At 37.6% G+C, this 22,355-nt stretch overlaps 5 protein-coding genes across 9 annotated transcripts; all 5 read left to right on the forward strand.

Moving 5' to 3' along the window:
* Nucleotides 1-147: 147 nt before the first annotated feature.
* Nucleotides 148-3,217, forward strand: LOC140865835 (uncharacterized). Of its 2 annotated transcripts, none has more exons than XR_012144728.1 (10): nucleotides 148-387; nucleotides 490-557; nucleotides 670-766; nucleotides 855-983; nucleotides 1,180-1,288; nucleotides 1,361-1,505; nucleotides 1,797-1,839; nucleotides 2,012-2,168; nucleotides 2,536-2,661; nucleotides 2,818-3,217. XR_012144728.1 is itself a non-coding variant. In XM_073270626.1 (10 exons), exons 1-9 carry the CDS (start codon nucleotides 154-156, stop codon nucleotides 2,638-2,640), a joined length of 1,104 nt encoding a protein of 367 aa, XP_073126727.1. In that variant the 5' UTR covers nucleotides 148-153; the 3' UTR covers nucleotides 2,641-2,661; nucleotides 2,818-3,217. The 2 variants fall into 2 exon arrangements, 1 of the variants encoding a protein (XP_073126727.1); XM_073270626.1 differs by having other exon boundaries at nucleotides 2,012-2,185.
* A 586-nt stretch (nucleotides 3,218-3,803) lies between these two features.
* LOC140864642 (uncharacterized) lies at nucleotides 3,804-7,324 on the forward strand. The gene is made up of 5 exons (XM_073268928.1): nucleotides 3,804-4,281; nucleotides 4,673-5,696; nucleotides 5,870-6,243; nucleotides 6,337-6,397; nucleotides 6,507-7,324. Exons 2-5 carry the CDS (start codon nucleotides 4,749-4,751, stop codon nucleotides 7,086-7,088), a joined length of 1,965 nt encoding a protein of 654 aa, XP_073125029.1. The 5' UTR covers nucleotides 3,804-4,281; nucleotides 4,673-4,748; the 3' UTR covers nucleotides 7,089-7,324.
* Nucleotides 7,325-8,874: 1,550 nt separating this feature from the next.
* On the forward strand, nucleotides 8,875-10,876 carry LOC140864643 (BEL1-like homeodomain protein 11). Its single transcript, XM_073268929.1, has 4 exons — nucleotides 8,875-9,694; nucleotides 10,070-10,440; nucleotides 10,531-10,591; nucleotides 10,733-10,876. The coding sequence occupies exons 1-4, from the start codon at nucleotides 9,077-9,079 to the stop codon at nucleotides 10,874-10,876; spliced, it is 1,194 nt and encodes a 397-aa protein (XP_073125030.1). The 5' UTR covers nucleotides 8,875-9,076.
* Nucleotides 10,877-11,400: 524 nt separating this feature from the next.
* LOC140865334 (peroxidase 9) lies at nucleotides 11,401-13,011 on the forward strand. Its single transcript, XM_073269942.1, has 4 exons — nucleotides 11,401-11,732; nucleotides 11,856-12,047; nucleotides 12,178-12,343; nucleotides 12,424-13,011. Exons 1-4 carry the CDS (start codon nucleotides 11,490-11,492, stop codon nucleotides 12,834-12,836), a joined length of 1,014 nt encoding a protein of 337 aa, XP_073126043.1. The 5' UTR covers nucleotides 11,401-11,489; the 3' UTR covers nucleotides 12,837-13,011.
* A 518-nt stretch (nucleotides 13,012-13,529) lies between these two features.
* Nucleotides 13,530-22,128, forward strand: LOC140865263 (uncharacterized). Of its 4 annotated transcripts, XM_073269845.1 has the most exons (8): nucleotides 13,530-13,968; nucleotides 14,297-14,439; nucleotides 14,537-14,808; nucleotides 15,090-15,244; nucleotides 15,376-15,638; nucleotides 16,442-16,504; nucleotides 21,154-21,413; nucleotides 21,820-22,128. In XM_073269845.1, the coding sequence occupies exons 1-7, from the start codon at nucleotides 13,701-13,703 to the stop codon at nucleotides 21,397-21,399; spliced, it is 1,410 nt and encodes a 469-aa protein (XP_073125946.1). In that variant the 5' UTR covers nucleotides 13,530-13,700; the 3' UTR covers nucleotides 21,400-21,413; nucleotides 21,820-22,128. The 4 variants fall into 4 exon arrangements, with proteins under 4 accessions (XP_073125946.1, XP_073125945.1, XP_073125948.1 ...); XM_073269844.1 differs by lacking the exon at nucleotides 21,820-22,128 and having other exon boundaries at nucleotides 21,154-21,706; XM_073269847.1 differs by lacking the exon at nucleotides 21,820-22,128 and having other exon boundaries at nucleotides 21,164-21,335.
* Nucleotides 22,129-22,355: the final 227 nt, after the last annotated feature.

A 22,355-nucleotide genomic window follows, 5' to 3' on the forward strand; every position in this document is an offset into this window, starting at 1 on the left:
CAATATCATACAAAATTGGTTCGATTTGATAATCCCACGACTATGGAGGGTTGTTTATATAGATAATATAAATATTATTATTTTCGCCAATTTTATGAATTGATTAATTATATGATAAATTCATTTTCGCTCGTGTGACAGGTAAAGCCAAGTATGCTGTTACGCCGCTGCCAGTTTGGCGCAACTTCATTCTTTAACCCTTTACCACCAGTCTCACGGCGACGACCGCCGTGGCTTCGCCGCCCCGTCTCTTTATTTCCTTCATATTCATCTCTATTTCCTTTTTATTCTCCTCCTCGCACCACTATTACCGCACTCTCTTTATCTTCAAGCAACTATCAAGGCTCTTCTGACTGCGAGCTCGACGAGCAATTCCCCTCAAAACAAGTAATTTATTCGGAACCCTAATAAGGACCCATTTGAAATAATTGCATTTTTGTTTCTTCTATGAAAAGGCTTCATTTTTAATTACTTTTCAACATTTTGAAGGGTCCTTTGAAGCCAGGATTATATCTCGTGGGAACACCAATTGGGAATCTTGAAGATATAACTTTAAGGTAGATAAATTTTTGAGTTAATATACTGTGGCAGCTCTGAATGTATGTTTCTTGAATTTTTTATTATTTTTTTCGTGTGGGAAATTGAGTATTTCTGTTACATTACCTGTAGAGCCCTAAGGGTGTTGAAATCTGCTCATGTCATACTCTCAGAAGATACCAGGCATTCAGGAAAGTTGCTCCATCACTATAATATTAGAACTCCACTTGTAAGTAGCTGCTAGGTTCTGCTTTTCAAATGAATTATTATACTTGCAGACATGAGATATTTTCTGATTCAATGATTTAGATTTTCAGTTGAGTTATCACAAATTTAATGAATCTCAACGAGAACAAGTAGTTCTTAGGAGATTGCAAGATGGAGAAATTGTGGCACTGATTAGTGATGCTGGAACCCCAGGCATTAGCGATCCTGGTATGGAGCTGGTGAGTCACTTGTTCAAGTGTGACATGCTTGTACGCATATCCATGAACATGTACATGCATGCACAACTAACTGTTTATTCATCATCTTCCTTTGGAATGCCTACATGTGCTGCAAAAAGCAAAGATTAAAAACTCACCAACCTGATTTATTTTTATTGACTTCATGTATGTTTGTTCCTTTTGGATGTGGATATAGGCCAAACTGTGTGTAGATAAAGATATACCTGTTATTCCAGTTCCTGGACCATCTGCAGTAGTGGCAGCTCTTTCGGCATCTGGTTTACCTACGAATGAGTTCACATTCGGTAATATTTGATAACCATGGTTCTTTTTTGACTCCTCAATTATCATGACTGATTGTGTGCATTGTTGTGCAGTTGGCTTTCTCTCTAAACATGCTGGGACTAGAAGAGAGAGGCTGTTGGTCTCTGCAAATAGTGCAGCCACTCAAGTCTTCTTTGTTCCTCCTCACAAGCTCTGTCAGTTTTTGGATGAGACCTCTGTAATATTTGGTCTGTCTAGGTAAATACTGACAGAGGAGAGGGATGTTTTTTTAATAATTTATGGGCACATACATTTGCTTTTTTTGAAACTAGTACCTTGGCATTCAATGGACTATCTCTAACTTTTCTTGGTTAGGAAGTGTCACTATTTTGAAAGTCTTAACAATTCATCTGCTGTTATTGGCACTGTTATCAGCACATGATGAAACCTGTGCTTGTGCATTCTTCACTCAACCATTATAAAATGTGAAACTAAAGAAATACAATTTATGGGATCCTGTTTAAATTGAACCGTGCATTTTTTTTACAGGCAATGTGTCATCGCTCGGGAAATCACCAAACTGCATGAAGAGGTATGATTTCCAACTGTTAATTTGCGAATATGTTATTGCACCAGCCACCAATCGTTTTTTTACGACTTGGTGTATTTTGTGAATTAATTCCAGTGTGCACCTTGTTTTTGTTTTTGTTTGCAATTTAAGTTTTTTTTTAACTACCATGAAGAAGATATATCCTGTGTATTAGTTCTGGCGAGGAACACTTGAGGAAGCCAAAGAAGTGTTCTCAGCTCACCAGCCGAAGGGTGAAATTACACTGATGATTGAAGGAAATACTAATAGAGAGGCCGAAGTTCTCACCGAGTCTCAACTAGAGAATGAGTTGGGAGAACTAATTTCCCAAGGTCACAGTCTTTCTGCGGTAACAACACTATCTTGGGGCAAATTCTTATACTTATGTGTTCATCAAGGATTGGGATTCTATATATCTTTTGCATGTGATCCCTTAGACTGGAAATTAGTACGAAACTATTAATGGAGATCAATATTTGCTCCATTTAAATGGCTCTTTTGGTGACGGATAGACTAAACACCTTGTCTGAACTTGTAAGTTTCACCAAATTGATGGGGGCATGTTGGAGTACCATACCCTGTCTATTAATGACATAATCAATTCAATTGTATGGACATGCTTGCCTTGTAAATTACTCTATCTATCAACTATGAATGATAGTGATTACTGGTTTCATTATAGTATAGTTTATGATGCAGGCGGTCAAGTTGGTGGCTTCAGAAACATCAATGAAAAGGAAAACAATATATTCCCTTGCGCTTGAGAAATTCGGGAAGCAACTTGGTTCAGATGATATAAATTGACTTCGATATATTTTCAGACACGTGAGTTTCAAACTAGCTAGATTATTAGTTGCCACTTGGAAATGATCTTTCCTTTGTCTCTCCGCTTTCATTTTTTTCCTTCATTCACTGGAAAGCAAAACAAAAACAAAAACTTTGTTTTGGACTGATATATTTGCCTTGATGCACTTTAAGCAGAGTATATGGCTGTTTGACCTGTTGCCTCGGCGCAAAAGTTGCCAAATGGTGGACCTGGTTTCTGGGCCGTTTAGGACCTGAAGACAGAGACACAGAAATTGCCTGTTTTAGAAAGCAAAAGCAATTTAACGATGTCGATTGCTGATCTTCCCTCTATAAGGCATTGCGAAATCCACCAGTAGAGATACATTTTCGCTTAGTTTTGATTCAACCTGTCACTAATAGTCTAATACCTCGAGCTTTATGCTTTTGAAAATTCATTTTAATGGCTAAGTGGGATGAATCTTGAATATTTACCATTTTAAACAGCCAACACTGATGCAAGTTTCATGGTGTTTTCTTATGGATTGTATTGTAGTATCAACACTAATTTTTTTATGTAAGGCTCACATTTATTTAATCCATTATACAGCTGGTAAATCTTGTTGTTTCGTGTTGTCAATTATTTTTCTTGACGATAGAGACATTGAATCGACGTTACCCATTACATAGTAGGAAATTTGGCTTTTGTTGTCTGTATATGTCTGGGGTGGCACCAGAAAGTGACTGAAAATTTAGAACATCGGAAGATTGTGTTGGTAGTATCGTACATTCTTCAGCAATTGACAATGTTTTTATGCATGGCTACGCGTTAAGAATATTCCTTGGGCAGCCACCTATGCAAAGAAAATTTATTTTTTCTACTTATTTGTTGTCATATTATTATAAAAATAAATTGCAGCTCCAATCTTGTCTGATCGGTTTTCATTTGCGTGACGTTCGTTTCTTGCACCAAATATTTAGTGGAAATAACTAACAAAATGTAATTGCAGGAAAAAAAAAAAAAAAAAAAGTCACACAGAATTTATGAAAAAAACAAAATAAAATATTCATCGTGTATACCTGTTCTGTTCTGTTTCTAACACCAAATTACAACCGAATCCCATGTTATAAAATACACAACTCTACCAACTATTGAAAAACCTGTGCTTCTAATGGAGATTTAAGACCAATTTTTAGGTCCACCAACAGGTGGTTATGCCTTTAAAACTCTAAGCTCTAACAGCCTATGGTGTGACTAACAGCATCTACAAACAACTGCAGACCAACCCTTTTGGCAGTTTTGACAAGATTGATTATTTTCTGAAAAAAGTTTCGAGGCAATCTTGGGCTGGTAACTTGTCTCCACGTGAGAAAGGGGGCATAATTGAAAAGGAATATATTGTTTTTATATGGATTTTATAGTCGGGTTGGAGTGTCATAATTGTTATCTTTTCTGTTTATTGAATGATAATATTTTTATTTGGTTGGTGTCATTGTTTCAATGATAAGGAGGGTTGGTGTTTTTGTACTGGTGCAAGTTTTGTCTCCTTTTGTTGAGAAGACTTCGCCTTTGTTGAGCCAATTTGAGCTCTTTTCTCGATCGCTCTGTTGGGAATTCCCTTCTTCCGAATTCAAGTTCCAAGCACGGGAACTCTTTTTCAGGTATTTTTTTTGTATCTGGGCTTTTTCTTCTTTCTTTTTCTTGTTTGCGATGATCTGAGTCTATTCAGTGTTTTAGATGCTTTTTCTTATGTGGGTCATTGTTGGTTGTCTGAATTGCATGTTAAAAGTGAATTCGTCATGGTATCTAACATTCGATGAAACAAAGATGAATTCTTGTTGTTTTAGGTACCTCTCATATGAAAACTGAGTTCAGATATTGTATTTATTTCTTTTAAATGTAGTTTGTGTTCTTTTTATGTCTTCTCTGAGCTTGTTTCCTTCAAATTTCAGTTTTTGACTGTCTGGTAAAGGTTATATGACATTATTACAGCTACCACTGTTTTTTTATGTTTTTTCCTTTGGGGGGTTTACATTAATTTCCTCTATATAGTTTGTTTGATCAGCTGTGATGGTTTGCATTCCGTTCGGTGTTTATCAACTGGCACCAGAAACTTTTGAAGAAAACAATGGCTTCGTTTTATTCAAATGCGAGCAATGAAGAAGATATAATACCTACCGCGTATTCACTAAGTCAGAAGCTCATTTCTTATCCTTCATCCGGCCTTCCTGATAATAAAGGATATGCGAGCCAGCCGTCTGTTTCGGAATCCTACCTGAATTTGTTGTCCGCTAGCTCTATATTGGCTCATGACCATGTTGACAACAATTATGTACGAAGCAGTGGTGAAAGGACAATTATTCCTCCAACGGGTTTTCCGACGGATGTGCAGCAAGTTGATACACAGCTGAATTTCATGTGCCGATTTTCAGATTGTGAGACAGTAACGGTAAATCCCCATGCATTTACTGAAGAACTAGAACACGGCCACGGTCCTAAACAAAAATCACCAAGTCATGGCTTATGTCTTAGTTTGGGATCTCAGGAACAGTCACTGGATCAGATGACTTCGAATATGAATCAGTATGCGAACTCGAGTCTCTGTTCCTTGTTAAGTTCCCATGTTTTGCAATCAGAGGACCATATTTCTCAAAGAATCAACCTTAAGAATGTTGAATACCTGTCATTTGATTTGTCGGGAGGGAACCAAGATGCTGTCAAATACGAAACGAACAATTTTCAGAACTTGATTAGCTCCAAGGAGACAATTTCTTTGCCATTTCTACATCAGAGATCAGAATCTTCGGGCACATTGTGCCACTCCAAGTATCTGAAGGCAGCTCAAGATTTGCTAGATGAAGTGGTGAATGTTCATACAGCTCTAGAAACATCAGAAAAAGGAAAGAATAAAACTTTACTTGGTCCAGATGGATCAAAAGAGACAGGTGCGAGAGTGGGCGAAACTTCTGCTGAATTTCAAGAATCAACTACAAATGCACCTGATGTTTCACTTTCACCCACTGAACGCCATAATCTGCAGAATAAGATGACGAAACTTGTGTCCATGTTAGAAGAGGTATGCCCATAATCTATGTTGTTTATGTTGTGATGTGTGCTGGAGCATCTTATAGTTAAATTTTATATCCACCTTGGCTTCATTTTGTTTTGTATAAGCTGTTTTCTTGCTCCTAATTTTCCATATGAGCGACACTAGTTTGCGAATTTCTTTGTTATTTGTTTGTTTTGTAGGTTGACAGAAGATACAAACAATACAGCCATCAAATGCAAGCCGTGGTTTCATCATTTGACATGGTGGCTGGGCATGGTGTCGCCAAACAATACTCGGCTCTTGCCCTTCGAACAATATCCAGACAGTTCCGTAGCTTGCGTGATGCAATCAAGAAACAAATTCAAGATACCCAAAATAACTTGGGGGAGCAAGATGCTGATTTGCATGGTCAAGGAGTATTATCCCGTCTACGCTATGTGGACCAGAAACTCAGGCAACAAAAGATAGTTCAGCAGTTCGGTATAATGAGACAACCGTGGAGGCCACAAAGAGGCTTGCCTGAAACTGCTGTTTCGGTACTTCGTGCATGGCTTTTCGAGCATTTTCTTCACCCGTATGTTTTTTCTCCTATTATTACTTCATATTGTCATTAGGAATGACTCCCTGATGCTGCTCCTAACTCTAATGTTTGATGGTCATTGCATAGTTATCCGAAAGACTCGGAGAAAAGCATTCTTGCGAGGCAGACGGGATTAACCAGAAGCCAGGTAAATACACATACGCCAGCAAAACGGTGCCATAGTCTAAAGATTAATGAATGCCTTAGCATGCACGGTGTTGTATCAAGTATCAGTTTTCATAAGTTTCTTAAATCAGGTCGCAAACTGGTTTATCAACGCTAGGGTCCGGCTTTGGAAACCCATGATCGAGGATATATACAAGGAGGAGTTTGGGGATGCAGAAACTGAACCCAAATCTTCACCAGAACATACACCGCTGACTCGAGAGATCTCTGCACTTAAAGGCACAGAGGAAGGGCTGCAAGAAAGCTTAATATCGGCAGCTTCAGATGGCAAACGCTGGGGGCACTCCATTGAGTCGAGGCACAACGTTTTTTCTAGTGCAGAGTTGAGCTATGAGGCGGGAGTTTTTCAAGAAAATGAGATTAATTATGGGTTAACTCATTTGCAGAAACAACACATTAGTCAAGATTCAACTTCAAGACACAATGATATGATCTTGAACGGTTCAATGGGAAATCAAATGTCACTTGCTCTTGGGTATACTCGTAGCCAGAGAGATTCTCAGCCAATATCGGTTGAAAATAAATTGAAAGGCAACGGTGCTGAATCTTCTTCTATGGGAGTGGACAAATTGGAATACTATGATGAGGACACCATAAATCATCAGCCCAGGTTTGTTAATCCGAACGGCCAGTTGTCTGATTTTGTATTATGATACCTTTTAGGTGGATTAGAGTTCAAAGACAGCGAACACATACAGGAAATATAGAGATCATGTTTGGCTTCTCAAATAATTTTGAGTGAAACAATAAAGAAAAGGCCCGTATAAAGTATGTATCTTGTGCTGATACTAGATACTCCATTGTATAGCATGTAAAGTCCAACCAACATTGTTTGTAAAGCATATATTATACCTATATTTGTATATTATATGGAACCGAAAGCGAGGAAGGCGTCTATTAAAAAGAGTAAGTGATATTTTTCTTTCTTTTCATGAGCTAAAATAGTGCCTGGGTGGAGTATATTGCTTCATTTTCCGATAATTCACAGCTTTTATTTGGTTCATCATATTCATGTATACTGCAGAGTATGCAGTAAGAACAATAGAATATATATTATAAAAGATGCATTCCATTCAATATTGAGATGACCATTTCTAACATTGTCAGTGACCGCTGCAAAATTGTGTCTTTTTAACTTTGTCAACTGTAATAATTATTGTCATGAACAGTTAAATGTCTTGTGCAGTTTCTTAATAGAACCACAGTGTGCAGTGATGGTGTATCCGCAGAAAGTAAAATTTTCTTTGATTCAGAATGTGAAAATTTGACATAACATGAGTTCTTTTAGTTTTTGTGAAGATTTTAACGCTTCTGATCTCATTCATATATTGGATATGAAATCTAACCCCACAGGATCTCTTTTACTTCTGAAAAAATTTCTCATGATTGTCACCGAAATCTTGATTCTTGTGGTGGAGAATGAATCGTGGCTGTGCGATTATGAACTTTCCTTTTGAAAATCACAAGGCCATTCAGATTGTTCAGACACTTTAATCAGTGAGTGGGCCTCGGAATTTAATAAAGAAACAAGACAACAAAGCCAGAGGCTGGCAATGGTACAGACAAGGATACAAAAATGGAAACCATTATTGTTCTAAAACCATCCAACCCTTTTTATCCAATAATGGATTACCAATCTCATCAGTACAACAAAATAAAGAAGGGTTTTAAATTTTAATCAGCCTCATTAGTTTTAAGCGCCAATGATCTTAGTTGTCCTTAAATAAGGTTTATAGATGAACGCGGAGCGCGATTCTGTGCATGGAGTCCAAGCTCAGTTCCGAATTTTGTATACCTATTAATTATGGTTCTGAAATTGCAAAATCTAGATAGATAAGTAAGTAAGAGTTTCAAAATATTGAAGCCCGCGTGATCCAAAGACTATAACAGCACTGGCGGTAAAACTCCAGATATAGTATAGAATAATATTCCAACGCGACCTACTTTATCTAAGCAGAAACTATTTTATCATATTGCCTGTTTTCTTCTGTGTGATTTGTCGTATGATAGATACGATTAGGTTATGGCAGTGCTTTTTGAGTGTCCCAAAGAAATGTAACAGCAGCCATTAAAGCTGAGAGATTGGAGGAAAAGCCCAAAGGGATCAGTTTTTGGCCTATGTTCCATCTCCAATGATTCTCATCATGTCTCACCACCATTAGATAATGTGAGACCATCGCATTTTAATGAAAATTCACTTGATGATCGAAAGTCTAAAATTTCACATCCAACGAGGAGAAACAGTGAAACACAGAAAAAAAAAATATTTTTTTGGAACTTTTCCCACGCAAGTTTTTACATGTCTAAAAGTTATGCTTCTTTTATTAAGTCCTGACAGAGGTCTTTTGATCAAGCTTTTATAGCTTACAGCTTGCTGATATAGTGTACTGTTGACTTCAGAAAACAAAAGAAGAAAAAGAAAGAAAGAAAGAAGAATAATCGCTTTCCTATTGAATGAACTAAAGTCTTAATTAAAGAGGTATTTTTGTTCTTCACATTTTGCCAGCCCGTTTCTTCACTTTCATAAATCATATCCAAAGGAATGTCTGCTTTAATATTCGTGCAAGTTTTCTGATCAAGATCAATACTTTTTCCCAAACCCAACAAAAATCAAACCACATAATCTTGCAAAAGTTTGGAAATGGTATCAGAAGACTCGCCTTCAAACTCAAATTCAAGTATTCTACATCAGTTCTTAGTTTCAAACTCCATAGCAGATCAAAATCAGTTTGAAAACCAGCATTTTGTTGCTTGTGGAACACAGTCTCACTCTCTACCTTCAAACATTCAATCTCTTGGTGAAAGAATGCCTAGATATGTAGACCTTTTCCATGCCCCACAACTATCAAATGAATCTGATTTAAGACATGGTACAAGGTCTATGAATCTTCTTGAAACATCAGCAGCCCACCAAGCTCAGAGGCTCTCACTTTCTTTAGGCTCAGTCATGGATCCTGGTTACATCATTTATAATAATCCCGGGCTCGACAGAACCACAAGTGATTATTGTTTTCCTGGAACTGGATGTGCTTTTATCCCATCCGCTGCAATTGGAAGCTCAAAGTACTTGAAACCAGCTCAGACCCTCCTTGAAGAAATGGTTAATATTGGAAGCAAGGAAATTGATATCAGCAACAAGAAATATGTGGAGAAATTATCCCGCCGCAGCAAAAGTGCACCTTTCGGGTACAATGAAGCACTTTCTGAGAAGCCTGGATCTTGTGTTCATCTTCTAAAGCTTCTTGCATTCCAACAAGAGGTTAATCCAATCTTTTAAGCATTTCTACGTGCCATGTTCATGATTATTAGTTGCATGATTATTCTCCTTTGACAAGAAAGAGCTGACTTCTCAATCAAAGCTGAAAAGATCAGTCATTTTTGCTGATATCTGCTCAAATCAGAGCTTGGTTCGTCTCATTTGAACTTGATGTCGGGATATAGGAGCCAAAGCTCTAGTTATGACTTCAGTTCAAGAGCTTTTCAAGAAATTACATTTCCTCTAAGATCAGTTGTTTTATTTGCCTTGATTTTGTCTCAAATATGAAATAAAACATAATGCGAACAAATGTTCTACTCTAGCATTTGGGACTAGTATACACACTCCATTTTCTTACCCTTCTTCCATGAATTTAAGGTGGAGAGAAGATACGAGGAATACTATAATCATATGGAGGAATTGGTGTCATGTTTTGAGGCAATAGCAGGGGTAGGAGCAGGAAAATCTTACACCGCTCTTGCTCTTCAAGCCATGTCCAAACACTTCTGCATCCTAAGAAACACGATATTGTCTCAAATCCGTGCCACGAAACGAAAGATGGAAGCAGACATGCCAAGAATCAGTTCAAGATTAGGTCAACTGAGCCTGCTGGATCAAGAAAGTAGACATAACAGAACCACACTGCAGCAGCAGCTTGGAATCACGCAGAGTTGGAGGCTGCTTCGGGGATTGCCGGAGAACTCTGTGATGATTCTACGTGCTTGGCTTTTCGAACACTTCCTTCATCCGTACTCATCTCGACACCTTAAATATTGCATATTGAGTGACATACATTTTCAGTGACAATATTTGTGAATGGTTTATATTCTTGTTTCCAGGTATCCTAATGATTCTGAAAAGCTTGTGTTGGCATCTCAAACAGGCCTGTCAAAGAACCAGGTGAACTCCTTTACTTTCAAATGGGATTTATGCAACTATAGATTTAGCATTAGAAATCTCCATTTTAGGTGCCATTTTTATGTTGATGATTGATTTTTGTAATCTGATATGAGGAATTATCTTGAAATGGTTGTGGTTCAGGTTTCTAACTGGTTCATAAATGCCAGAGTCCGTCTGTGGAAGCCCATGATAGAACAAATGTACAAAGAAGAATTTGGTGACTCTTCCATTGAATCCGATGAATTGCAGACTTCTACTGCAGAGGGAATAGGGGATTTATGTTGAATATAAATATATAACTTAATCTATATTGTATTTGTTACGTATCTATAACTCGGATTCTAAGTTCTACTCTGCGCCAATCATAGTGGTTAACTTGTCTAAATTTGGCTTCTGTCACTGCTACAAATGATATAACAATATTGTTAATAAAACGGACCATTATCAGATAAAAGAAGGTTATGGTGAATGGTGATGTAAAAAATTTAACAATTTATATGCAAATTTTTAAATATTTTTCGGTTAAAATTTAGATATTAACTTTGTAGTTATATATTGGACACATCGAAGAACTTCAAAGAACATGGGTGACGACATTGTTTCATGACATTCGTGGAGCAGGTGAAACTAAAACCAGAAACACTGTCTCAAAATTCAAACCCTAATGTCATCCAAACTACGTCTACGTACAAATTGAAATGGTCGCATATTATCCATAACAGGCAATCTTCTTCTTCAACAAGAAGAGGATTTGGTACATATATCAAGAGCAGTTAGTTAACATGATCAAATTTGAGCACTATAAAAATCAAGAAATGGTGAACAAGAACTTCACCAAGAAACTTGGAAAAACAAGTGATTTGATCAAGCCATTTACAATCCGAAAACGTACCCGAAAATGGGTTGTCTCAAGTTAATAGTTTCCAGCATGATAGCACTAGTTTTGATCTCTTGCTCAATGCCAGAAGGTTTTCCGAATTCGGGTTTCGGGTACTACTCAGGTCTTATACCCGAGTTCTACCAGTATTCATGCCCACAAGCTAATGAAATCATCATGTCTGTCTTGGAGAATGCTATTGCTAAAGATTCGAGAATGGCTGCTTCTTTGCTTAGACTCCATTTTCATGATTGCTTTGTGCTGGTACAAGCCTATTACTAATCAAGACTAAGGATTGCTTTCATTTTCTCCTCCTCTTCTTCTTCTCTGTTTTTTAAATAATTTTTGGTACAACATTTTATGCTTATCTATTTGTTATTGTTATAGGGGTGTGATGCATCTGTGTTGCTAGATGATAGCTCGACAATTGTGAGTGAGAAGAATTCGGGACCAAACAAAAACTCCCTCAGGGGATTCGACGTAATCGACGAAATCAAAGTGAAACTCGAACAAGTCTGCCCTCACACTGTTTCATGTGCAGACATTCTTGCTCTTGCTGCCCGGGATTCTACTGTTCTAGTAAGCTGATAAACATATATGATCCTTAACAAGTTCAACTCAACATTATTTACACAACCCATAAATACTGTCACACATACTATAAGATTTCAAATTCATTTGATATAAGATATGATTATGAACACTGCAGAGTGGTGGACCTCATTGGGAAGTACCGTTGGGTAGGAGGGACTCGAGAGTAGCAAGTCTCACCAAGTCGAACACCGACATTCCGGCTCCGAACTCGACCATCCAGACTCTTATCACACAATTCAGGCGCCAAGGACTTGGCTTAGATGATCTTGTTGCTTTATCTGGTAAGATTTTTATCATTACAACTTAACTCTTATTATCACTATATATATATTTGAATTTATCACTATATATGATATTATAGGAGGCCATACAATTGGAGTCGCTAGATGTGTGACATTCAGACAAAGATTGTACAATCAAAATGGCAACAACCAACCGGATGTAACCCTGGAGAGAAATTACTACAATGACCTCAAGTCTGCATGTCCTCAAAATGGTGGTGACAATAACATTTCTCCTCTCGATCTTTCAACCCCAGTCAAATTTGACAACAAATACTTCAAGCTTTTACTGTGGGGCAAAGGGCTTCTTAACTCCGACGAAGTTCTGGTCACCGGAGACGTGAAACAGACGGCAGATTTGGTGAGAAGATATGCAGAAGATGGATCCCTTTTCTTCTTTCAGTTTGCCAAGTCTATGGTTAGAATGGGGAACATTAGTCCTCTCGTGGGTACCAATGGGGAAGTCAGGAAAAATTGTCGTGAAGTTAACTAAAATCAAAGTTTGGCATGATTGTTGTTTGAGTAAGTTTAGCAATATGTATGGCTAGCTGTTGTATTATTGTGTGTGTTTGTAACTTTGTGTGGTTGTACACATAAGTTTTAAGTTAAATAATTTGTATTCTCGTGAAGCTTTGAATCATAATGATATTGTTAGTATTTTCGAGGAATTAATTAACAATTTATTGGGTAATGATAGTCAATCAATGATTGAATACATGCATGGAAATGTTCATAAATTGGACACATGAATTTTCATGTGACATGATCTAGTTCGTAAATATTATATACTTTTAGGGACCGAAAATTATACACAAAAAAAAAAAGAAGGTTAATAGCATATATTATTTCAATCTTCGTGAAATCTCGACGTTATTGTGTGCAAAAAAACTCTATTAACTCAACATATTTTCAAAATTACAAAGATTATGTTTTCAAATCTTGAAGATACGGTGTTTATCCGTATATGTTTTTAGGTGTGTGATGCTCAAAATTTAAATATACAGATAGTTACAAGTGATTGTAAATTTCAACCAGCTTGATATTTCACAAGATATTGTAAATAATTAAGCCAAGAAAGATAAAAGCTTAAATGATTTTTTATTTTTATTTTTAAGAGAGAGTGTATAAGCTCTTTTATTTTTCCCCCAACGTAGGAAAATCAATTTTCGTTGTAGCATTTCACAAACGCATGTTGTAATTAGTTTTTAATCTAAGAATTATTTGCGTTAATCTATTTACACTTGTGAGAGTGAACGAGTGAGTGATGAGAATCCAGCTCCCCCAGCCCCTCAAATTCTCGAACTTGTTCCCCCAAATAATGGCGTAATTCCAGTTGTCTGCGGAATCATACAGCATAATGCCGAAGCATTCGACGACGGGGATGATTTCGGTCCAGAAGAGATGGCCGCTGATGATTTTGCTTTGCTTCGCCCTCTCCACCGCCATTGCCTTCTTCATCGGATCCTCGTTCAATTCTTGTAATTCTGCTGAGTACGGAAATTTTGGCCCTCGAATCGACACAGTCGAACCGGAGAGCGGCGGCGGCGTTCAGAAAGGAGAAAATCCTCTCAGTTTCATGAATTCGAAGCTTGTTCTTTTGGTTTCCCACGAACTCTCGCTCTCCGGTTAGAACCGATCGATTTAATACTTGTTCGGACATTTTTGTTTGAAGTGCGATTGGTTAAATTCTACAGAAATGACAGTTTTCCTATTTGAAAAAAACAATTTTTTTCGTCTTTAGTGAAAAATATGTTGATCTTTATCTCAAGTAGGAATAGTTTGTAATAGCGTAATTCGCGTTTCTAACCTTTTTTGCTTATAGTTTGCTTCAAGAGTTTTTTTTTTTTTTGGTTTATCTTGAATTTGATATTGAAATTAGGTGTAATCATTTTCAAAATGCTACGAGCATTAAAATGCAGGGTAGACATTTTAATTTGCGATGATGTTTCACAGGTGGGCCTTTACTGTTGATGGAACTTGCGTTTTTGTTAAGAGCTGTTGGCACGAGAATTGTCTGGATCACCAATCAAAAGCCTATGGAATCCGATGAATTTATCCATAGTTTGGAGCAAAGAATGACTGACCGAGGAGTGAAGGTATGTTGAGGTTCATGTAGTGGGATAATTGGTTTGAATCCGATTTTACAACAATGCATCAGAATCATCATCTGAATAAAGTTTCTCGTTCATGAAGGTTTTGCCTGCAAAGGGGCAGGAAGCGGTTGACACGGCTCTGAAAGCTGATTTAGTCATTTTAAATACAGCTGTGGCTGGGAAATGGCTGGATGCTGTGCTCAAAGATAATGTGCCCCGTGTGCTCCCAAAGGTTTTGTGGTGGATTCATGAAATGCGAGGGCATTACTTTAACCTGGAGTATGTTAAGCACCTCCCTTTTGTTGCAGGTGCCATGATTGATTCACATACCACTGCTGACTATTGGAAGAACCGGACTCATGAGAGATTGGGGTATGCTACTTTGCATGCGTGATTCAGTTGTGTACGAGATTCATGAATTAGTTTGGGTATCTTTACGAATGATAGTGTATTTAAGTAATGAGCATAAATCTTTTAAGCTCTAGGAACAGTGATGTCAAACAATTGTTCTAAGCTTTGTGAAACCTAGTATAGGGTATGGTTGAATATCTCTGGATTTGGGTGATGTTCTCTTCTTATCTGAGCAAATTCAAAAGAGAGGTAACCTGGGGTCAAGGCTTAGTATTTGTCTTTTTCCACTTCCAATGTTGCAGGATTAAGATGCCTGCGACCTATGTTGTGCACCTTGGGAATAGCAAAGACTTGATGGACGTAGCTGAAGACAGTGTGGCAAGAAGGGTCCTTCGAGAGCATATTAGGGAATCTCTTGGAGTCCGAAAAGATGATCTTCTGTTTGCCATTATCAACAGTATGCTTTACTTACCAAGAAGTTGTGAATTTATTCATTGTGCTTTCCTTAAACCAGTTGCCTATGTGGCAGCCATTATTTTGGCTACATAGATGAATAGTTCCTGAGCGATGGATGTCTAATTGCTTCAGGTGTTTCCCGCGGTAAAGGACAGGATCTATTTCTTAAATCTTTCTTTGAAGCTCTACAACTTATCCAAGAGAAGAATTTGCATTTACCTCCAGTGTATGCAGTAATAGTCGGAAGTGACATGAGCGCTCAGACAAAATTTGAAACAGAACTGCGCAACTTTGTGGCTGACAAAAAGATTCAGGACAGTGTGCGATTCGTAAACAAAACCCTGAATGTTGCTCCTTATCTAGCTTCTATTGATGTGCTTGTCCAAAACTCTCAGGTACCTGTCAATGCCTAGTTTTGTTCTGCTCACACTCAAACGTTAAGTTTCTTTTTTCCCCGATTTAATGTCATATGCATCCTTTTTTGAGTAAGATCTGGTGCTTTAGTATTGTGGACTATGAGATACCAGACAAAAATATCCGCAGATATTTTTGTAGATGAAACCAAATGAAAAATCCTGATCGAGCATATTTTTAAAACTTTATTATTGGAGTTTTCTGTGTTGTGATTTCTTATAAAAATAATCGAATGTATAGGTTTAAGCAAAAGGGGATTTTTGTTCTCTTTAAGCTTAAAGTTTTGAAATCAAAGCGGACATTGAACTGCTGACTCAGTTTTACAATCTCAGGCCATCTTGCCATCTTGCCAGCTTGCCAGCTTGGTCAGTGGGTGATGTTTAAGTCAAGTAATGGAGATCCGATTGTCATATAATGGATGCCTTCCATTTCTGGCTTCATGCTATTACTTTCAGTTGTATTCTGTAATTTAGACCTCACGTAATGACATCCTTCCGGTTCAACTAAAAACTGCGAGAAAAAAGAATAAACCACAAACTGCTGAGTGCAAAGTGACACGTATAGGAATCTCCGTAGCTTCAGGATAAACTCTTCTAATTTTATGATTATTTTCAAGGCATATGGCAAATAAACAGTTCTTTTGATATTATCCAATATAAACTAGCATTCTTACTTTGGCTTCAAAATGTTGATGCGGCTGCGTTATTGTTATATCTGGCATGTATCTGAATCTAGTTTCATGGTCATTATGCAGACCAGAGAATAACATTTTGTTAACATGTAGGCACGTGGAGAGTGTTTTGGGAGGATAACCATTGAAGCCATGGCTTTTCAGCTCCCTGTATTGGTAAACTTTCTGCTCTTGTCATCTGTCTCATATATCCATTTCATTGGAGTTCATTAAACTTGTATGCTTCGGAATATGATATCTCCATGTAGGTACAATCTGTTTGTGACTCTAGAATAACTTGTTTGGGACCTGTTAGAAATTCAAGATCTAAGTTTCGGTGTTTGACAAACTTAGACATCAACTGAGCAGATCAGAAGAGAAACAGAACAGATAAGTTATCGAGCAGATCAATGGAGGCAACAAAGAAGCCAGATCAAGTTCAACGATGTCTTGAGATCAAATCAATTATCATAATTGATCTGCACATAGTATAGATCAAAGCCACATTCAGACCGAATGATTCTCAGAAACAGAACAGATCAAGAACTTATGGAAGAGCCTAGAATGTCAGAGAGCTTTTGTGCTAAAAGACAAAAGGCAACAAAAGAAGATTTGAACGTTGCCAACAAAGAACCATAAAGTCAAGATCTAAGAGCAAATTAAGGAGACTTGTCGACACCTTAACGGATACTTTCTAAAGGCTATAAATACAAGAAGAGAAGAAAAGAAGAAACAGAGGTTAAGAAGCGTAAGAAAAAGAGAGCTACAGAAAGAGAAGAGAATACACGATCAGAAATATCGAGTTGTAAGATTATATCAGATCAGTTGAGTGTTCTGTAAAACACTACCTTTGTAACAAGAAACAGACAAGGGCTGTGTTCTTGAGTGTCTAGGAGTTCTGAGATTAGGCAGCAGTGTAAGTCCAATCTTGGATCGGATCTGTGCAAATTGCTTGTATAAGATCAAAGTCTTCTAGAAAAGAGTGAATCCTTTCGAGGTGGAAGAAGGGGTGACGTAGGAGATTGAGCTCCGAACATCCAGAAACAAGTCTTTGTGTTATTTCTTATCTGTCAAACACATTCACTCACCTCACGAATTCAACCAAGCCATTTGATCTGTGCTCGATCTGTTAGTCAATTTCTTCCGCACTGATTGATTAACATAGACACACGAGAAAGACAAGAGATCATTTACTAACCCATCTGAACTCCATATAATTGAGAAAGATATTTTCGATCCTAACAAGTGGTATCAGAGAGAGGTACTTTCTCGTCTTTGAACATATTCAAATGGCCGCATTTAGTGAGATTGCTAAAAGCTTCTGGTACACCACCGTGGACAACTGTACTGCCAAAACTATTGAGACATGCTCCACTGCTAAGGATCTTTGGCAGCAGTTGATCAAGCTTGGAACAGATGAGGAGGCTGAGCAGATCAGGAGTCCAATGATTGAAGATCTTAAAGAACTCTGCTGCTCAGATAGTTCCAGATCAAATGATGATGAGAGCACAAGTCAACCAATTCATCCATCTGACTTACTCGAACGTTGCTCAACTGAACCAATCGCTTTTATTGAGGAATCTTGCCATCCAGTTAGCTCATCAAGCTCTGATGATTATGAAGATAGCTGCCTCATGGCCAAAAGTGACCAACCACCTATCAGCAATCAATCATCAGATCAACTCTTCTCCAGTGAACAGGTATTTGATTTCAACTCAGATGAATTTACACGAAAAGATTTAGCAAATGCATTACATGACATGAGTAAAGAGTATCAACGACTGTGCTTAGCATTTGAGGAAGTTAAGGCCAAGAAAAATGATTTGTCGGACTGCTCAACTGAACCCAATTGGGAAACATCAGTTGAGAAAATCAGTCTAGAAGCAGAGATTGCCAAGCTTAAGACAGAAATTGATAAGCTACAAGTGGAAAGTCAGCAATTAAGATTAGAAAATTTAAGACTGACTGAACTGAACACCACCTGGAATAAGTCATCAGCATTGTTAACTGAGATGCAAGAGTCACAAAAATCTTTTGGAGATAAGACATGTCTCGGATTTAGTGACAAGGACTGCAAACAAGCTGAGCCAATTACTCAATCCTGTCTGGACAAGAACACTTCAAATTATGTGAATTTGTCAAGTCCAGCACGATATATGAAAATATAGAACCTGATAATCATGTCAGTTCACCTATATCTCAACCAAAAACTCTTTACAATCGAGGATTGGGATATGTGGAACCAGAGAGTTCTAACTCAAGCCAGATAAAAAATAGACCAGTTCGTTCTGGATATGGTCAAGCAAGAGAAGACTCTATGAAGGTACAACATAGACCACCTTATTTCAAAAATAGATCCGTTCAAAAAAGATATTGGAGGCCTAACTTGTACAATCAATCTAGACAGACATATCCAATGCACAAACGACACAATGCATATCATATTTATCATTCACATATATATCACCAGCACACACGACACAATATACAAACTTTATGAGACACTTTCAATGATCGACCTGTTAGATTAATCAAAGCTTGGGTTCCTAAAGGACTAATCCATCGAGGACCCACATAAGATATGGGTACCATAACATATTTTTATTTGTATTTGCAGGTGACAAGTACTGAGAAGAATTGAGAAAGGAATTACAGTACAGCAAACTTCAAAAAATTACAGAGGATGTTAGAGACAACTATATCCAATCTCCACCGTTCATAATGAAGTTTAAGATGTTTTAAAGTTGCTGTCCAAATTTTAGCTTGATCTGACGGCTAGATTGTAAGATATGATTTTTTGAAAATTGTCGCTCAGTAGAACAAAAAAGTAGCGCGATAGTGCCCCTCAATAGCGCGATAGCGCTCCTAGCACTCCTTGGAAGCGCGATAGCGCTCCTAGCGCTCCTCCAAAACGCGATAGCGCTTCAGTAGCGCTCCTCCAAAGCGCGATAGCGCTGTTGCTATGAAAAGCATGCGAATCCGCATCAATCTCGGAGATTAGATAAAGAACTGTGAAAAATAAAAGCTCGATGGGATTTCATCTACATATAAAAGAGATTTTGAAGATCACAAGAACATACCACACAACACAAAATCTGGAGAGAAACGCAACAAATTGAGGGGGAATGAAGATTCTCTCTGGCTTCTTAATTGAAGAAGAAAGCAGATCAGTCGAGAAGAAGAATAGAAGAACTGAGCAAAGCAGATCAATGTATCTAATAGGAACCAGATCAACTTGGAGGTAACATATCAACTCGAAGATACAGAGCAAGAGATAAGAATCCAGATTAAAGTTGGACCAGATCAACGTCAGATCAAATCATATTGGACCAGACCAGACAAATCAAACCATACCAGATCAAAGTTCAATCAGATCAGACAAGATCAATCGAACCAGAAAAGATCAGATCGAATCATAAACGAGCCAGATCAATTGGAATGATGAAGATCAACTAAGAGACTAGATCAATTGAACCAGATCATATCAGTTAAAGCTCAGACATGACCAGATCAGACAAGCTAGCAATTTGAAAAATTCATTTGACATCACCTTTTAAGGGGGAACAGACTTATGGAGATCAGTCAACCTAAGAAGAAGAGAGCATATCAAAATATATATCACCAGTTGATGCGATTGTCAAGAAAGGAAAAATGATAGACTAAATGCTTATCTTTGTCGAACACCAAAAAGGAGGAAATTGTTAGAAATTCAAGATCTAAGTTTCGGTGTTTGACAAACTTAGACATCAACTGAGCAGATCAGAAGAGAAACAGAACAGATAAGTTATCGAGCAGATCAATGGAGGCAACAAAGAAGCCAGATCAAGTTCACGATGTCTTGAGATCAGATCAATTATGTGATCATAATTGATCTGCACATAGTACAGATCAAAGCCACATTCAGACCGAATGATTCTCAGAAACAGAACAGATCAAGAACTTATGGAAGAGCCTAGAATGTCAGAGAGCTTTTGTGCTAAAAGACAAAAGGCATTAAAAGAAGATTTGAACGTTGCCAACAAAGAACCAGAAAGTCAAGATCTAAGAGCAAATTAAGGAGACTTGTCGACACCTTAACGGATACTTTCTAAAGGCTATAAATACAAGAAGAGAAGAAAAGAAGAAACAGAGGTTAAGAAGCGTAAGAAAAAGAGAGCTACAGAAAGAGAAGAGAATACACGATTAGAAATATCGAGTTGTAAGATTATATCAGATCAGTTGAGTGTTTTGTAAAACACTACCTTTGTAACAAGAAACAGACAAGGGGTGTTCTTGAGTGTCTAGGAGTTCTGAGATTAGGCAGCAGTGTAAGTCCAATCTTGGATCGGATCTGTGCAAATTGCTTGTATAAGATCAAAGTCTTCTAGAAGAGAGTGAATCCTTTCGAGGTGGAAGAAGGGGTGACGTAGGAGATTGAGCTCCGAACATCCAGAAACAAGTCTTTGTGTTATTTCTTATCTGTCAAACACATTCACTCACGAATTCAACCAAGTCATTTGATTTGTGTTCGATCTGTTAGTCAATCTCTTCCGCACTGATTGATTAACATAGACACACGAGAAAGACAAGAGTTCATTTACTAACCCATCTGAACTCCATATAATTGAGAAAGATATTTTCGATCCTAACAGGACCTGAACTCCTCATGGAGCTCTGTCGTTATTGATCAATGTTTACTCTGTCAACTAGGCCTGCTTAGCATATAATTTGGATGAATTTTTCATTTAGAAACCTCGTTAAACCGTCTTTGTCTTGTCTTACCCAGAATCCATCTCAACTTTCAATATCCCCCAAGCACCTCTAAGTACGAATTTCTTGTACATTAGGGCACTGCAGCTGGCGGCACGATGGAAATTGTTGTGAACGGCACCACTGGTTGGTTACATCCAGCTGGGAAAGACGGCCTCACACCACTTGCAGAAAATATCGTTCAACTAGCAACACACGTGGAGACGAGGACAACAATGGGGAAGAAAGGTTACATACGGGTCAAAGAAATGTTTCTTGAACACCATATGTCTCACAGAATATCCTTGGTTCTGAAGGAGGTTTTGCGGAAGGCAAAAAGTTAGGAGGCACGATTCAGGTAACATGAAGAACTTAGAATGCAAACATGAGCTATGTCTATATTTACTTTTAGGTTGTGCTTCTTGCAGTTAATTCACAACCTCCCCTCCCATTAATCACCTCTTGTGTATCCGTCTTTCTTTCTTTGATTCCAATTGAAAGTATATCTTGAAATTTCAAAACAATTGTCTCTTGTGATGGATTGCTTGGTCTACCAACAAATTATGCAACAAGAGAGCAAAAGCACGAGGCAATGTAATTAATTTAAATGTAATTTTGTGGGGCGATTCATATTTCGAGTCAATGGTACACCACTCAGTAATGAAAGCTGTTAAAGCATGCTTTGGTGATAAAGGTCACACACTGTACTGTATTTATTCATATACAAGAAAATGGACACATGATAGAATCTCATTTCTATGCAGAAAAGTGAACCACTGCTTATTCAAGGACAATACATAACAAAATTATTGGTACCATTTACTCTCCACTAAAAGAAAAAGCTTAACCTTGATGGCTTCCCACATGCATTCTCCTGTCATCCCATGGCTTTTACATGCAATCTGATTCCAAAAATAGAAATTGTACGCTCGATCATCATATGTTGTTGCCCTTTCCCTTTCTGGATGTGATTCGTATGTAATTAATTAGCATAATGGTAGAAATTTTTTATTTGTTTGTGAACTTCTGCACAATGTAAGGCTATAAGTTTTGAATAACTTGATCAAATTTTGTTTTAAGAAGAAGTTGAAATTTGGATCAAATTAATCAACAATGTGGCATTGGTTTGGCTACTCTAAAAAGCAAGGAAAGAAGAAGATTGCAGCTCTCTTCTTTTTTTCTTTTTTTTTTTTGCTTCTCAAAATTTTAAAGATTTAAGTGCCCTTGTTTTTTTTTTAAAAAAAAAAAAAAAACAATCCTCAAAAAATTTTCAAACTCGATCACTTTTCTGTTTTTCCCA

The sequence above is a fragment of the Henckelia pumila genome, chromosome 4 (genome assembly GCF_033568475.1).
Source record: "Henckelia pumila isolate YLH828 chromosome 4, ASM3356847v2, whole genome shotgun sequence".
Lineage (NCBI taxonomy): Eukaryota > Viridiplantae > Streptophyta > Magnoliopsida > Lamiales > Gesneriaceae > Henckelia > Henckelia pumila.

Excerpts from the sequence above, each read along its gene's own strand:
- LOC140865263 (XM_073269845.1), top strand. The coding sequence starts at position 13,701 with ATGCCGAAGCATTCGACGACGGGGATGATTTCGGTCCAGAAGAGATGG. Across the intron at positions 14,440-14,536 it reads TGACTGACCGAGGAGTGAAG|GTTTTGCCTGCAAAGGGGCA; the intron begins GTATGTTGAGGT and ends TCGTTCATGAAG. Across the intron at positions 15,639-16,441 it reads TGCTTGTCCAAAACTCTCAG|GCACGTGGAGAGTGTTTTGG; the intron begins GTACCTGTCAAT and ends GTTAACATGTAG.
- LOC140865835 (XM_073270626.1), top strand. The coding sequence starts at position 154 with ATGCTGTTACGCCGCTGCCAGTTTGGCGCAACTTCATTCTTTAACCCT. Across the intron at positions 767-854 it reads ATAATATTAGAACTCCACTT|TTGAGTTATCACAAATTTAA; the intron begins GTAAGTAGCTGC and ends TTAGATTTTCAG. Across the intron at positions 1,840-2,011 it reads TCACCAAACTGCATGAAGAG|TTCTGGCGAGGAACACTTGA; the intron begins GTATGATTTCCA and ends CCTGTGTATTAG.
- LOC140865334 (XM_073269942.1), top strand. The coding sequence starts at position 11,490 with ATGGGTTGTCTCAAGTTAATAGTTTCCAGCATGATAGCACTAGTTTTG. Across the intron at positions 11,733-11,855 it reads TTCATGATTGCTTTGTGCTG|GGGTGTGATGCATCTGTGTT; the intron begins GTACAAGCCTAT and ends TTATTGTTATAG. Across the intron at positions 12,048-12,177 it reads CCCGGGATTCTACTGTTCTA|AGTGGTGGACCTCATTGGGA; the intron begins GTAAGCTGATAA and ends TGAACACTGCAG.
- LOC140864643 (XM_073268929.1), top strand. The coding sequence starts at position 9,077 with ATGGTATCAGAAGACTCGCCTTCAAACTCAAATTCAAGTATTCTACAT. Across the intron at positions 9,695-10,069 it reads TTCTTGCATTCCAACAAGAG|GTGGAGAGAAGATACGAGGA; the intron begins GTTAATCCAATC and ends CATGAATTTAAG. Across the intron at positions 10,592-10,732 it reads CAGGCCTGTCAAAGAACCAG|GTTTCTAACTGGTTCATAAA; the intron begins GTGAACTCCTTT and ends GTTGTGGTTCAG.
- LOC140864642 (XM_073268928.1), top strand. The coding sequence starts at position 4,749 with ATGGCTTCGTTTTATTCAAATGCGAGCAATGAAGAAGATATAATACCT. Across the intron at positions 5,697-5,869 it reads TTGTGTCCATGTTAGAAGAG|GTTGACAGAAGATACAAACA; the intron begins GTATGCCCATAA and ends TTTGTTTTGTAG. Across the intron at positions 6,398-6,506 it reads CGGGATTAACCAGAAGCCAG|GTCGCAAACTGGTTTATCAA; the intron begins GTAAATACACAT and ends TTCTTAAATCAG.